Source organism: Balearica regulorum, chromosome 15 (assembly GCF_011004875.1).
Source record: "Balearica regulorum gibbericeps isolate bBalReg1 chromosome 15, bBalReg1.pri, whole genome shotgun sequence".
NCBI lineage: Eukaryota > Metazoa > Chordata > Aves > Gruiformes > Gruidae > Balearica > Balearica regulorum.
In genome coordinates, this window is record NC_046198.1 from 18,042,817 (window position 1) to 18,057,577 (window position 14,761).

Sequence of the window (14,761 nt, forward strand, 5' to 3'; positions counted from 1 at the left end):
TCCTAAGTAAAAATAGCTTAAAAGAATACATTGTTTGGCTTGTTATCAGGCTGCCAACTTAAATATCTGGAATAAGATTGATAGATGTCATGCTGTTTTCCTTATATTGAACAACTTAAGAAAAAACAGTAGCAGCTATTTCACATTTTAAATCACATGTTAAATAGATTACTGCGCTTGGTATGCATGCTTCTTGCTTCAGCCCTTGGCTGTTCCAATACAAAGCTATGCTTCAGGAAGATGTCACTTCTGCAATATTTCTCAGTGTTTTTCTGCAATAGTCCCCTCCCTGCCCGTTTGACACTTAAAGAATTTGAGTTCTTTTAGTTTGGGCCAAGAAAAGATAAAAGGTAAGAAATAAAGCCAATTAAGATAATGAGTTTATTTGTTCCAGCTCGTCAGTTAGAAGGAAATACAAATGAATCATTACAGGTCTCAGTGAAAAAAGCTCTTAGGATCAGATTTTCTTAAGCAGGTATTTTACTTCATCACTATATTTGTTTAATAAAAAGACACTACTGAATGACTATATAAAATGCGTTACAACAGACAGTGTTCATGCTGACTGTGGCCTGCGCGCTTTCTTGGGTGTTTCCTTTGGCGTTTTTGAAGACTTCTTGGTTGACTGTATTGATTTGCCAGCTTTGGGTGTTGCGAAAGATTTTGCTTCAGGCTTTTTGGGAGTCTTTTTCATCTCTTTTTCTTTTATTGCTTCCTTTGGCATACTGAGCTGCTTGGCTTTTTTCTGTTTTGCTGATGTCTGCAAGCCTGCACGCTCTTCTGTAACTCTGTGTTTTGGTTCTGGAGTCTCCAGAGTGAGAGGTTGCTTCTTTCTCTTACCAAGGGGTGTTTTAGTTTTCCTGCCCAGCTTGTCACCTTTTTCTGGACTTGGTTCTGTTTTCTGTATTTAAGACACACACAAAAAATTACCTTTCCACTTAAGGAACATCTTTACTGTTTTTCAAGAAGCATCAATGGAAGCCATTATAAATGACACATGCTTTCTATCAATTGAACTGTGCCCTAGCCCAAAACTTCAGTCTGGAAACGGAGGATTAAACACAGAACTAAATCATAAAAAGATAACAAAATAGCAAGAAAGTAAATAGATTTAAGAGATGCAAGGATCCTCTTGGCCAGGCAAGTCACTGACCTCTGCTGGCAGAGCCTTAGACCACAGTCCTCTTCTCGCCGCATTTCCAGGCGTAACAGATTGAACAGAGATCAGCTCCATTTGAGGTCCAGCTGTACGCACTCAACTGCACTCCTACCTGCGCACTAGGCCGAGCATTCCCTAGAGCTCATCCCAAGTGGCCCTCAAGAGAGAAGGCTGCTCTCAGCAGCAGAGTGCACAGAAGAGCAGCTTGAAGCAAGCAGTATGAATTTTTTTGGTGGGCCTGCACATAACCATAGTTTTAGTTTGGGCATCCCTGAAGAGGTCCATCATTAGAGTTTAAGGGTATGCTCCAATCATGAATGCAGCATAACAATAACACTTAAATTTATGACTTAGTTTTATTCATCCAAATATCGTTCCTAGATATTTGTTAAACAATGAGTATTATCAGTCTGATTGTTTTGCAGACATGTTAATGACATGATCCGCATCATCTCCAATAGTGGCAACAAGAAGTCTGTACAGTGTTTCACGCAAGCTGCTAGCTCTCAATTTATATTACATGACTGTTAATGCTGCATATTACTATCCTAGAGAATGTTATTTTCGTTTTCCTCAGGTTTTGTACTCCAGACAGAGATACATTAAAATACATTAACATTTAATTTTACAAGACATTTTGAATTAAAAAAAATATGATTTACTTAAGTATTAAGCTGTTTCTCGATCATTTACCCTTTCTTCTGACTTCAGGCTTGTTATTCGACCTAGACAAAATTGCTGCTATTCAGAAAAATACATAGAAGGACAATAACCACTGGCTTTACAAAAAAACATCGGCCCAAGGCACCCCCCCCACTCAACTCTTGCTTTCATATTTGCAAAAAAATCCAGTTCACTTGAAGTGAACACACACTGTTCCCTAACGAGCAATGAACAATTTAAACAGTTCAAAATCTTTAGTTTTAACTAAAATGTGAGTTTCTCAATATTATTATACAATTACCTTCAGCTCCTCTAAGCTGGTTGTTTGCAGAGGCACCAGTTGTGGAATTTCTTCATCATCATCACCTGGTTCTTGGACTACTACATTTTCTTTTATCGCAAGCTCCTTGGTAGCAGCACCAGCATTAGTTTCAGTTGTCAAGGTGACTTGACTTGAATTCAGTTTTTTAGCTGCCTTCTTCGTTTTTTTGTTCTTTCCCTTCTAGAATTAATTGGAAGTACATCTCAGACAAATCCCCATAACATTTCTAAATGTATAATGGTTGTTTTAATATGGTTAAAAATAAGATGTTCTAGCAACATTAATTTAAATATTGTTGTTTAATGGACCTAGAGCGGTCTACCATATGTAAAATATGAAAGAATGCATTACTTTCAGATGTTTATTATAAATAGCTCATAAATAAACAAACTAAAGTAGGTGAGCCCCCCCCCATACATACAAATGTATAAGCTTGTGAATTATTCAATGCCACTGACTAGCCAACAAGTAATGGATGCGTAATCTGAATCCATGTTAACAAGTTAGTGAGTATTTTCAGAAGGCAGATATGAATAAACAATACAAGCAGAAGTTCTAAGAACCAATCTCAGCTCCCTGCAGTTTATGGCTAAAAACATTTGCCGTACTGATTTCCAGTTTGCTTTACAACCTATCAAGGAGTTTCCATGATTTCCTTAGGATTACTGAGTATTCGAAGCACTCAAGAGTCAGAAGCACCCAATAACCTATTTCTAGCCATCAACGCCTGGCAGCGACTGCTAAAACATTTAAACCCAACAAACCAGACACTATACTGCATAAAAGGAAGCCAAAGAACTTCTTGTTCCTATTTGGTTTTATGGAAAGTTTGAAGAATTTTTTTTTTTACCTTTACTTCCTTTTTTTTGACAGATGGCTGTCTGTCAAGCTCATCCAAGTTGGAGATATTTGCAGTAAAAATTGGAAGTGCAACTGATTTCAGTGTTTTGAGGTGAAGAATTTTTACATTTTTCCAATTCTGCAACAACAGAACCAGTATATTATGTAAAAATAAGAAGGCTGAATTAGGAGCTGACTTGGCTTTGATGCAGTGAATCAGCAGTACCTTTGGTAACTTCTTAGCAATCACATCAGCTGCTGCAATGACGTTATCTAGTATCTCATCAGCTTTCATTCCAGTGTGACCTATGCGCGCGGTACTGAAAGAAGCGAAGAGAAGTATTTGTAGGTGGGCAAATAAACATACTTCCAGTTACTTGTCCTTAGGCATACCCCAAAATTGAAATGCCCACTCATCTTCAATTGCCGTAACTTTCATAAAGGATGGCTGGCTACTGCAGAAGTCTTTTGTAGTAACGGTCAGAACAGACTCACCCGTATTAACCTTCCTGTACTGGAACACGCAACTGCTGCCTTCTGTTGCTAAGCACATTACCAATTTAGATCCTTTTAGACGCATCATGAAAAAAAGTTGTACAAGAATAGAATATTTTAGAAGTAGTTTTTATCTAATTTAACAGTAATATTTTTCTAAGATTGTACATGCTGTTTGACAGCCACAGTTGCCTAGAAATTCCTTGCATATGAGGAAAAAGAGACAAAAAGCAAAGCTTTACAGTAAAGCTTGTTAGTAAGTAGAACTACCGATTTATTTATACAGGTTCAAAATGGCCCCTAACTGGAATGGTGACCTTTAACCTCTTTTATTCACATATTAATGGAATAAAAATAACTCAAAATTGCAACAGTTAAGGTACAGCCGTCCTTCAAGTGAAGTATTAATCTACTCATACTTACTAACAGCACCCTTTGTTGGTAACTGGGAGGGTAGTCCCCTGGATATGTTTTTGTAGCTCCTTAGCAAGATTTTTGGCTTTCAGGTTTACAGATAAAGGTGCCCTAAAAAAGAAAGAGGGGAAATTTAAAAAACCCAACCCAACCAAGCCCAACCCAACCTCCCAAAACTTTACTAAGGAGAATCTCATCTTTAAAAAAGATAATGCAATGGAAATACAGAATTTAAAGACTTACTTTTTCCTTTCATAAAAGTGTTTTCCTAGATGTGAGGGCAACAGCCTTCTAATTCGGTCATCAGACAGAAAGAGATCAAATCTGTTCAGGAGGCGGCGCTTTGCTTCAAATAGTTTATACTCCTTTTTGAGAGTTTTGTATGAGATGATCTGCAGTGCAAGTAACAGTTTAGTCTCCCCGCTGAAAACAGCCTAGAATACTTCTTAGAACTGCACAGAATTAACTTGCATAACCGATAGTCTGTCATTACTGCAGAATGCCAACGACAATCAATGGAAGAGGAGACAGAACTTTTCCATTTAAGAATCAAACAATATGGATCTCTTGCACAGTAACTGCTAATCACCAAACGGAACTTGAGTACACAGTAACATCTGAATCAAGGTTAAATACAAGGATAAAATTATTTTCTAGTTTTATTGCTAGTAGCGTAAACAATCCAATCCAGCTGCAAAGAACTCAAATATTCTTTTACCTTGTGAGTTTTTCCAGTTGCTTACTCAAACTAAATATTAAGCATTCATCTAGCAATTACATCTGGTTGCTAAAGAGCCTGCTCAAATTGAAGAAGTTACTCTGAGTAAATTTTGAAGTTTAGAAAAACTACAGTTTGAACAGTCAGAAAAACTAGAGATCATTAACTCAGAACCACTGAGATTAGACTATTAAACAGTGGAAAATAGCAACTACTTCCCTTTTCACTGGCATCAGAGGAAAGAAACGACAGTACTGTACTGTACCATCACATCTCTCTTACCTGGCTAACACTTCTGATCCCATTCTGCATTAGAAGTTTCCTGTACAGATTTTCCGTCTGTTCCGCTGATAAATTTGGTTCATCCTTTGTGAAGAGGCAAACCTCAGCCGTTTCTGGTCGGATGCCGTGGGGCAGTGGTCTGCAACAAGAAGATGAGATGGACAGCCTGAGAGAAGGAAGTTTCTTCCAGAACTAGGGCTACTCTCAGATCATTACCTCGTAACGAGTACTCCGGGGAAGCTGCCCATCTAGATTCTGCTCGTTCTTAACTACTAAGCGCCCTCAGTGGAACCTACGCTTGCTAACGCGCACAGAACGGCGAAGGTTAAACAATCGTCTGCCATGGCTCCAGTGGGCTGCGTCCATCCGTCCTGCCGGGAGCCGTTACCGCACAGGTCCCGGGGGAGCGGGAGGGGGCTCACCGCCACCATCCACCGCCACCATCCACCGCCACCATCCACGCTCCTCTCTCTACGCCACGGCCGCGCCCAGTCAACGGCCACGTCTCTGTGGCCCCGGGGCCCCGGTAAATAGACGTACGCCTCCTCAGTACAGCACAGCCGCAGTTTAAGAGAACACCTGCGGCCCGCACTCGGGGATCACGAGAACGAGGAGGGGGATCCTCCTAACGATCTGGAGGGGCGCCAGGACAAGCGGAGGTTCACTCCCCGTCCTGAGCCCCAGGGCTGGAAGGCGCACGCCTTGCAACCCCCGCACCCACCGCGGGCGGGGCGGAGCCGAGCCGCCGCTGACACGGGGCCGCGGCGGAGAGCGGCGGTCCGACGGGCGGCCTCGGCTCCCGGCACGGGGGCTTCTCCGAGCCAAGGGACGCGAGCAGGCGGCGCGGCCGGGGCCCGGTTCCTTACATCCTGACGACCTGCGCCGCCCGCGGGACCTTCCACACCGTCACCAGCAGGTGGACGCTCTCGCTCTCGTTCAGGAGCAGCGCGTCGCCCCTGGCCTTGCTTCTGGCGAAAGCCTGGAGCGCCCCCACCGCCTTCTTCACCTGCAACGGCAACGGCCGCAGTTAGAGCCGACCCGAACCCGGCCCGGCCCGGCCCGGCCCCGCTCCCGCCCCGCGGTACCTGCGCGCGGTCCAGTCGCTGCGGCTCCATGGCTCCGCCGGCACCACGTGCAGCCGCCGCGCCTGCGCAGACGCCGCCTTCCGGGGCACGGCGGGTGCTGGCGGGGCGGGGCGGGGCCGGGGGGCGGGGCGGGGCTTCCGGCCCTTCCGCCCCGCCCCTCGCGCTCCACCCCGGGGTGTGGCGTCCCGCGCGGCGCGTGGGGGGCGTGGCTCGGAGCGGCGCGTGAGGCGGCCGTGCGCGCGGTGCTGCCCTCAGGGCCGGTGGGGGCGCGCGAGGCGCTGGTGCTCCCCGGGGCCTTGTTCGGTGGTTTCCCGGGGAGCGTGACCCCTCTGTGGCTCCCGGACCCGTCGCTCGGCGTTTCCCGAAGGCGGGGGAACGTCTGGTTCTCCCCAGTCACGGGGGCCCTCCCTCAGGGATGGCAGCGCCTCGCCCGGAGCTCGGCCGGCTCTCAGCGCCCTTCGGTCGGCCCGGCTGGACCCACCGTCGCTTGTCCCCCTCAGCAGCCATCCCGCGTGTCCTTCTTTGGCCTTTTGCTACCACTGTAGCAGCAGAAGCTCTTCTCGTTGCCCTTGACATCCTGGCCCGATTCAACTGTAGCTGAGCTTTTGTTCTCCTAAGACAGTCCCCACGCGCCTGAGCAATGTTGGTAGGTTCCTGCTTTGCGGCCTGTCACGGATTTTACCTCCCGTATTGCTGCTGTTTTGCGCTGGGGTGCTGTTGTAAGTTCCCTGTTTAGCCAAGCCAGTCTCCTGATACTCGTTTTCCTGGGTATCGGGGGGGACACTGTTTTTATGACTGGAGGAGGTTGTCCTTAAAGACCGGCTGCAGCTTTCCTGAGCTCCTTGGCCCTTCAGAACTGCCTCCCACGGGGTCCTGCCTACCGGAGCCCTGCCCAAACCAAAGCCTCTCTCCTGAAGGCCAGGGGCTGCGCTTCGCTACTCATCTTCCTCGCATGCCTCTCAGCATCTTGAACTCCACTATTTCTGGCTCACTGCAGTCGAGGCTACCACCGATCATCACGTGCCAACCCATTTCTTCCTTCTCTGTGAACAGCAAAGGCAGAGCTGCTGCGTCTCCGTTTCAGTTTAGAACTGCATTGACTGACTCCGCGGAAGTAGCTCCATTGTGGGGTACTTATTCCATCCAGTTCCCCGCTGGGTAAGTGCATTGTTTTGAGATCTAGTCCAGCCTGGAACTATTCTGGGCTCGTTCTCACGGTGCTGTGTGCGCCCTGGCAGCTTTGGGCTGTCTGCATCTGTCACCCAGGTGAGCTGCTACCTGAGTAATGCAGCTCTACGTAACCAGGGGCTAAAGACACGTGAAAGGAGGAGTCTTGGTCGCTCGGTCTTCTCTAGATTTTTTTCCCTGCTCTTTGGCTTTCTAGTCATGGCTTTATTCCTTCTCATCACATGTCTCCTGACAAAATTTGTTGCTCTGTCAGTGTGCCAGTACAAAGAGAAAGGAGTTAGAATACCCTAGTCTGCTGACAAGCTGCTTTACGTAATGATTTATGTTTTCATTCTGCCGGTAGCGTTCATGGAGCAACAGTGGAATAGTTGCTGGATCGAGACTTCCCCAGACTTAGGAAAGAGCTACATGGTCATATACTGGTATTAGTGGGTGAAAAAAAATCCTGGAAAATGGAAGTTTAATTTTCTGTTGTGTGATTTGTACAAATGAACGAAATAAATGAAACTGAGAAAAAGAAAAGCTATCCTTTGTTGCCATGTAGCCGTATGAGCATTGGTTAGAGAAATTACTGAAAGGCTGCCAGCACGCGGAGTAGCCAAGTAGGGCAGACTCATTAAAATCTTTCCAGCACTGGTAGCACTTATGCATATGATACTAGCTGTGGTGCTTCATAATCTGATAATTGTATTAGCCTTGCTCCTATCTCTGCATAGGCTTTTGCATATTTTAGAACAGCCATGTTTTAATAAAGCATCAACATATCAGTGTGATGTGTTAAAACATAAGTCAGATGACTGAGACATCTCTGAAAGTATGCCAGGCTAGTCTTGTACGATGGGATTGAGCAGTCTGTGTGAAGCCTGACTGTACTGGGTCAGCATAGCATTAATAGGATAAAACTGAAGGGACGATTATTAGCGACTCAAATTCACGTTTTTCACATATCAGTCTCGTCCAAGTACATTTTTTTTCTGCACATTGTGAGTGTGACATGACTAAATTTTACTGGATGCGGTTTAGCTGACTTAGTGTGATCGTTTTCTCTTGAAAAGAGAAATAGCCAATAGAGCCATCTTGGAAAAATAAGTTAACCTCTGGATAAGAAATATTTCAGCTTAATACAGCATACAATTAATCTATAAAGATTGTGTGCTTTTAACTTAGTGACTTCTTCACAAAATAATGGTTACTCTTAGAAGGGAAATTAGGTTTGTTACTTTCATCGGTGTTACTGCTGAACTCTAAGCATTCTACTGTGGCCCTCAATTTAACTTTTCCGATAGGGAAGTACGTCTTTTTCCCTAAGCCATTTGTCACACTTATTTAAATGCTAAGATTTAAAATGACATAATTGCAAGCCATTCTACCTCATTACTTATTTAAGAGGATGTTTCTATATATCCTAATTTTATACTTTCTCCTAGCAGAAGCGATGTACAAGCAGCAATTGTTTCTGCTGTAAGCAGGACTTTGAGGTTTAAGATTACTCCCTTAGTGTGCATCCCGAAATTTCCAGCAGCAGGCTTTGTTCCCCCAGGTGATCGGCTGCCAGCTGTCCACATAAGTGTCCTCCTTGCAACAAACCGAGCACAAAGAGCGTGCAGAAGTTAACCAGGAGTCCCTTAACAAGAGAGATCTCAGCAGAGAATCTGCCCGCTAGATCTGGAGTTCAAGCACTAGTTTTCTTTGGACTGTGCTCCTTTGCCATCCTACGGTAAGCCTGTAGTAATCTAATGACCCACCAGGCAGACGGATGCCCGCAGTGCAAGTCACTCGCTCAGTGGACGCCACTTAGAACAGAGGTGTCTGTCTGGGACACAACGGCACAGGTTCCTCTTCTAACCCTCTGCCCATCAGCAGTTCTACAGGCTTAATGGGTGAGAGGAACCCAGCCCCAGGGACCCGTTTTCATCCAACACTTTGTCTGTCTGGCTCGTATGACTCTTGTTCAGAACTACGTGGACTTCTTTAGGTGTGCGTAACTGAGGGGAGATGTAGAAAAATCCAGTTGTGTTGGAAGTGGAGACTTTTTGGGAAGGAAAGCCAATGAAAAGATATGTATTATTACAAGTTATATATACACACACTAGATTTTGGGTTTGTTAGCATAAATTTCCATTTTATATTAAGACTAGACTCCTTTCCGGAATTTCTTCAGAGGAAAAGAAATATTTTGACAGGTTTATAGTGCATCAAAATAAACACAAGGAAAGAAACAGGTTCACAATATAAAATCTTCAGTAGTAACTCCAGTTTTGTTGGTATATTTTCCTTTACTAAATCCTCTATAGGGTATACAAAACCAGCAGAATTAGTAAGAGCCTTTAAGTATCAGTTCAGGAGGAAAACAGTCTTGGCTGGAATACATTTCATCTGCTTTAACATCATCATTTAAAGAGGCTGCGTTAAGAACCGAAAAGTCAGAGTAATGCAGAATCAAATACCTGGGACATTGAAACAATCTTCTTTTTCTGAGGGAATCTTCGGTCATAAACAATTACAAAACCACATTTCTCATAATGAACAGGTCTTAATGTGTGGACTGGTGCCATAAGTAATCTGAACCAGAGGTTCTTCACTGAGCAATTTTCACTGCGCTTTTATGCCACTGAAAAAAAAATCTGTAGGGGGCATAAAAGTCACGACCAGCAAATATCCCCATGGATAAACTTCCTTAGCGCAGCCACAGTTCTTACAACACTGTTACACCATCAGCAACAGCCAGCTGTTCAGGAGCACAATTCACTGCCAGTGAGCCTCTCGGGAACCGGGGCCACGCTGCCAATTGTCTGCAAAGGTGACGGAGGCAGTGGGGCCGGTAGCAGCAGGGGCCGGTGGCGACGGTGGGCAGCTGATCGGCGTGCCCGGTCCTCCCGTGCACATGCCTCGCTTCTAACTCGCAGGAACAAGTCATTATTTTTCTGTTGCAAAGTAATTAGTACTGCTGCACATTCAGATTGAGTTTTTTACATTTAATTATAATTTCATGTAGCAAGACTTTCAGTTCAAAGACATACAAGGTCTTAATTTATAGAATTATAACGTATGTTTTTATAAGTTACGCCATGACTACACACTTAAGCCATATCTACACTACAAACTTTGGCCAATGACGAGGGCACACAGATGTGATCCTCATCGTACCACGCTGCACATACCGTCAATACCGAGGGGACCCCCCAAATCCCACCTTTCCGCAGAAACATGCTGACAGCGACGGCCGCACCAGGACCAGGATGACTCCGCCAGCATCGCACACGAGTTACCCTGGTCACACTAGCAGCGCTCCCACAGCTCCCAGAGCTTCAATCCAACTTTAGTTCCTTTTTTTCCCCCTTCAACTGTTGTAGTCACACAGTTCCTTTCTTTCACCTTCAAAGCAGCATGTTTTCACAAAAGGAAGTATTCAAAATGGTCATTTCAAAAAGTTTATTACATCAGTGAATCAGCAAATAGTATTTATTTCAAACAAAGCCACGTTATCTTTTTTTCCTTCCTTCATCTAGTGTGGTGGGTTGACCCTGGCTGAGGGCCAGGTGCCCACCAGAGCCGCTCTATCACTCCCCTCTTTCATTAGACAGGGGAGAAAAGGTAAAACTTACGGGTCGAGATAAGGACAGGGAGAGATCATTCTCTAATTATCATCACGAGCAAACCAGACCGAACTTAGAGAGGAAATTCATCTTATTTATTACTAAGCAAAACAGAGCAGAGGAATGAGAAATAAAACCAAAATCTTAAAACACCTCCCCCCACCCCTCCCATCTTCCCGGGCTCAACTTCACTCCCGGCTTCAACCTCCGCCCCCCCCAGCGGCACAGGGGGACGGGGAGTGGGGGTTACGGTCAGTTCCTCACGCGGTGTTTCTGCCGCTTCTTCATCCTCAGGGGGAGGACTCATTGTTCCCCTGCTCCAGCGTGGGGTCCCTCTCACGGGAGACAGTCCTTCACGGCCTTCTCCAACGTGAGTCTCCTCCACGGGGTGCAGACCTTCAGGAGCAAACTGCTCCAGCGTGGGTCCCCCACGGGGTCACAAGTCCTGTCAGCAAACCTGCTCTGGCGTGGGCTCCTCTCTCCACGGATCCACAGGTCCTGCCAGGAGCTTGCTCCAGCGCGGGCTTCCCACGGGGCCACAGCCTCCTTCAGGTGTCTCCACCTGCTCCGGCGTGGGGTCCTCCACGGGCTGCAGGTGGAATCTCTACACCCCCTCATCCTCCCTCCATGGGCTGCAGGGGGACAGCCTGCTTCACCATGGTCTTCACCACGGGCTGCAGGGGAATCTTGCTCCGGCGCCTGGAGCACCTCCTCCCCCTCCTTCTTCACTGACCTTGGTGTCTGCAGATGTTCTTACATCTTCTCCCTCCTCTCTCTGGCTGCAAAAGCACTCTCTAACTGTTTTTGTCTTTCTTAAATATGTTATCACAGAGGCGCTGATTGGCTTGGCCTTGGCCAGCGGCGGGTCCGTCTTGGAGCCGGCTGGCATTGGCTCTATCAGACACAGGGGTAGCTTCTAGCAGCTTCTCACAGAAGCCACCCCTGTAGCCCCCCCGCTACCAAAACCTTGCCACGCAAAACCAACACATTCCACCCCTCGCCTCTGTGAATCACATATTTAAGAATTACCATTAAAATATACATTCAACACAAAACTTCACAAACACTAATCACATCAACAAAGAAAAAGAAATAAACAAAAAAAAAAAAAAAAAAAAAAGAATTCCCCAAACCAACATCAAAACAACACTATCACAACACCAAACAAGAGTGGACAATCTACACACAAAATCTACCTCTAATCCCTTCACCACTGTATCACTCTCAAGTTACGTTCAGTCAATGTTTTGCCCGTTACCTCTTCCCATTACTATCCTTATCTCGATTTTCTCGTGCCCCACGTTGGGCGCCAAAAAAGACTGTGGTGGGTTGACCCTGGCTGAGGGCCAGGTGCCCACCAGAGCCGCTCTATCACTCCCCTCTTTCATTAGACAGGGGAGAAAAGGTAAAACTTACGGGTCGAGATAAGGACAGGGAGAGATCATTCTCTAATTATCATCACGAGCAAACCAGACCGAACTTAGAGAGGAAATTCATCTTATTTATTACTAAGCAAAACAGAGCAGAGGAATGAGAAATAAAACCAAAATCTTAAAACACCTCCCCCCACCCCTCCCATCTTCCCGGGCTCAACTTCACTCCCGGCTTCAACCTCCGCCCCCCCCAGCGGCACAGGGGGACGGGGAGTGGGGGTTACGGTCAGTTCCTCACGCGGTGTTTCTGCCGCTTCTTCATCCTCAGGGGGAGGACTCATTGTTCCCCTGCTCCAGCGTGGGGTCCCTCTCACGGGAGACAGTCCTTCACGGCCTTCTCCAACGTGAGTCTCCTCCACGGGGTGCAGACCTTCAGGAGCAAACTGCTCCAGCGTGGGTCCCCCACGGGGTCACAAGTCCTGTCAGCAAACCTGCTCTGGCGTGGGCTCCTCTCTCCACGGATCCACAGGTCCTGCCAGGAGCTTGCTCCAGCGCGGGCTTCCCACGGGGCCACAGCCTCCTTCAGGTGTCTCCACCTGCTCCGGCGTGGGGTCCTCCACGGGCTGCAGGTGGAATCTCTACACCCCCTCATCCTCCCTCCATGGGCTGCAGGGGGACAGCCTGCTTCACCATGGTCTTCACCACGGGCTGCAGGGGAATCTTGCTCCGGCGCCTGGAGCACCTCCTCCCCCTCCTTCTTCACTGACCTTGGTGTCTGCAGATGTTCTTACATCTTCTCCCTCCTCTCTCTGGCTGCAAAAGCACTCTCTAACTGTTTTTGTCTTTCTTAAATATGTTATCACAGAGGCGCTGATTGGCTTGGCCTTGGCCAGCGGCGGGTCCGTCTTGGAGCCGGCTGGCATTGGCTCTATCAGACACAGGGGTAGCTTCTAGCAGCTTCTCACAGAAGCCACCCCTGTAGCCCCCCCGCTACCAAAACCTTGCCACGCAAAACCAACACATCTAGATTTAGCTGTACTCAATAGCAGTAAAAATGGGACTATAAAATGTAGAACGGAGATGAAATGAAAGCACTGAGATGCAATCTGAGGACTATTCAAATAGAATGTACTTGCAGCTTTTCTACCCAAAGTGGAGCCAATTTGGGTAGATTTATGCCTTACATTTTCCTATCAGTATGTTTGCTCCAGAATGCAAGGATTTTATACCCAAATAAAAACCTCTTACAGGTTAGCAATATCCTTAATTGTATCATTAATGAATTCAAAATGATTTAGCCTCCCTTTACAGACAAGGCAACGTTAACTGCATTTACGGAAATGGTAATCAAGCGAGTAACAGAAGTGCTAAGAGCCTCTCTCCTGGTACTTCAACCCATCAGATGAGGTTGCAGTTTAATATTAAATGCTCAGTCCAGCCTCAAAGTAATGAGGTTATAGAATCCCTCATTAAGTTTGTTCAAAAGTGGAAAAGCGCTACTGGAGCATCACATAGTCTTGAGATATGTGTCAACACATTAAAAAAAAGGTTTTAAAAGTTCTAACAATTTTGGAATCTAACTGTAAGTATCCCCCAGTTAACAGCCTTGGCAAATTTCAAAGCCACGAGCTTACTTCAAGAAAGCAGCCAGCTATGTGGAAATCTTAAGTCAATCCAGAATATGAACAAGACAGTAAGTTTCCCTCGGCTTTTCATTTCATTAGTTTAAGATCCAAGGAACCATGGGTTTTGTTCACTTGGCAGGGAAAAACCCGTTACTTTTAAACTCTGATTTACCAAGAAAATAAAAGCCCAGAGATTTGCAGACATAATAAAATTTATTTAAATTCCATGCATTACGGTAGCTACAAGTGTAGTCATATGAAACTGAAGGACAATAACTTCTTCTGTCCATACAATGTAGCCGTAAGTGAAATGAATGGGAGTTCCACAGTTACAAAGAAACAAACAAACCCAAAAAAACCCAAAAAGGGAAATCTGTTTCAGTTTTGAGTTATCTGTGAACGCAGACACAGTCACTAGACTGTAAACCCTCGGGGAGGAGATGGGCCTGCCACAACTGCACAGCTCAGTGTTTAGTTGGAGACGTCCTGAAGCAGCTCTGGAGATACCTTTCAACAGCTCTACCAGTGTTCTGGGAAATGAAAGAAATCCATTCGCCTTCAGCCTAACTGTTAGGGTCAGGAGAGCGGCTGTAGACAGTCCATTTTCAAAGTGCAGCTACATCAGGTGTCATTACGCAGCTCGTTCAGGCTGTACTGAGTAAGCTTTGGTTGGAACCAGCTTTGCTTTACTTTCTCACAAAAACCTCGCTGGTCCTCGGAAGCTTACATTGCTTTTTGATATGCAAAAATTTACAGACTGTGCTTGATTCTGACCCTCCCACATTTCAGTATGTGCAAACTTATAGGGACTCAAATAGTCTCTCTGCCTCTCAGTTCAGACTGGTCTTTAAACCAGCAAGGATTATCCAGCCCTCCAAATTAAAGACAGGGTGAACTGAGTAACTTACATAACTGGCACTTTTTAATTGGCCCAGTTCTCCCACAAAATGCAGCTCTTATAAATACTAATAGGCACTATTGCCACAAATTCTCTTGTTTTT

The 14,761-nt window shown here is 45.9% G+C and overlaps 1 protein-coding gene across 1 annotated transcript; it reads right to left on the reverse strand.

Annotated features, from left to right (window-relative positions):
* Positions 1-362: 362 nt before the first annotated feature.
* On the reverse strand, positions 363-6,104 carry RSL1D1 (ribosomal L1 domain containing 1). Its single transcript, XM_075767368.1, has 9 exons — positions 5,979-6,104; positions 5,760-5,899; positions 4,894-5,032; positions 4,137-4,285; positions 3,903-4,004; positions 3,211-3,304; positions 2,995-3,123; positions 2,124-2,324; positions 363-901 (listed from the first exon to the last, which is right to left on the reverse strand). The coding sequence occupies exons 1-9, from the start codon at positions 6,006-6,008 to the stop codon at positions 557-559; spliced, it is 1,329 nt and encodes a 442-aa protein (XP_075623483.1). The 5' UTR covers positions 6,009-6,104; the 3' UTR covers positions 363-556.
* Between the last annotated feature and the right edge of the window lie 8,657 nt (positions 6,105-14,761).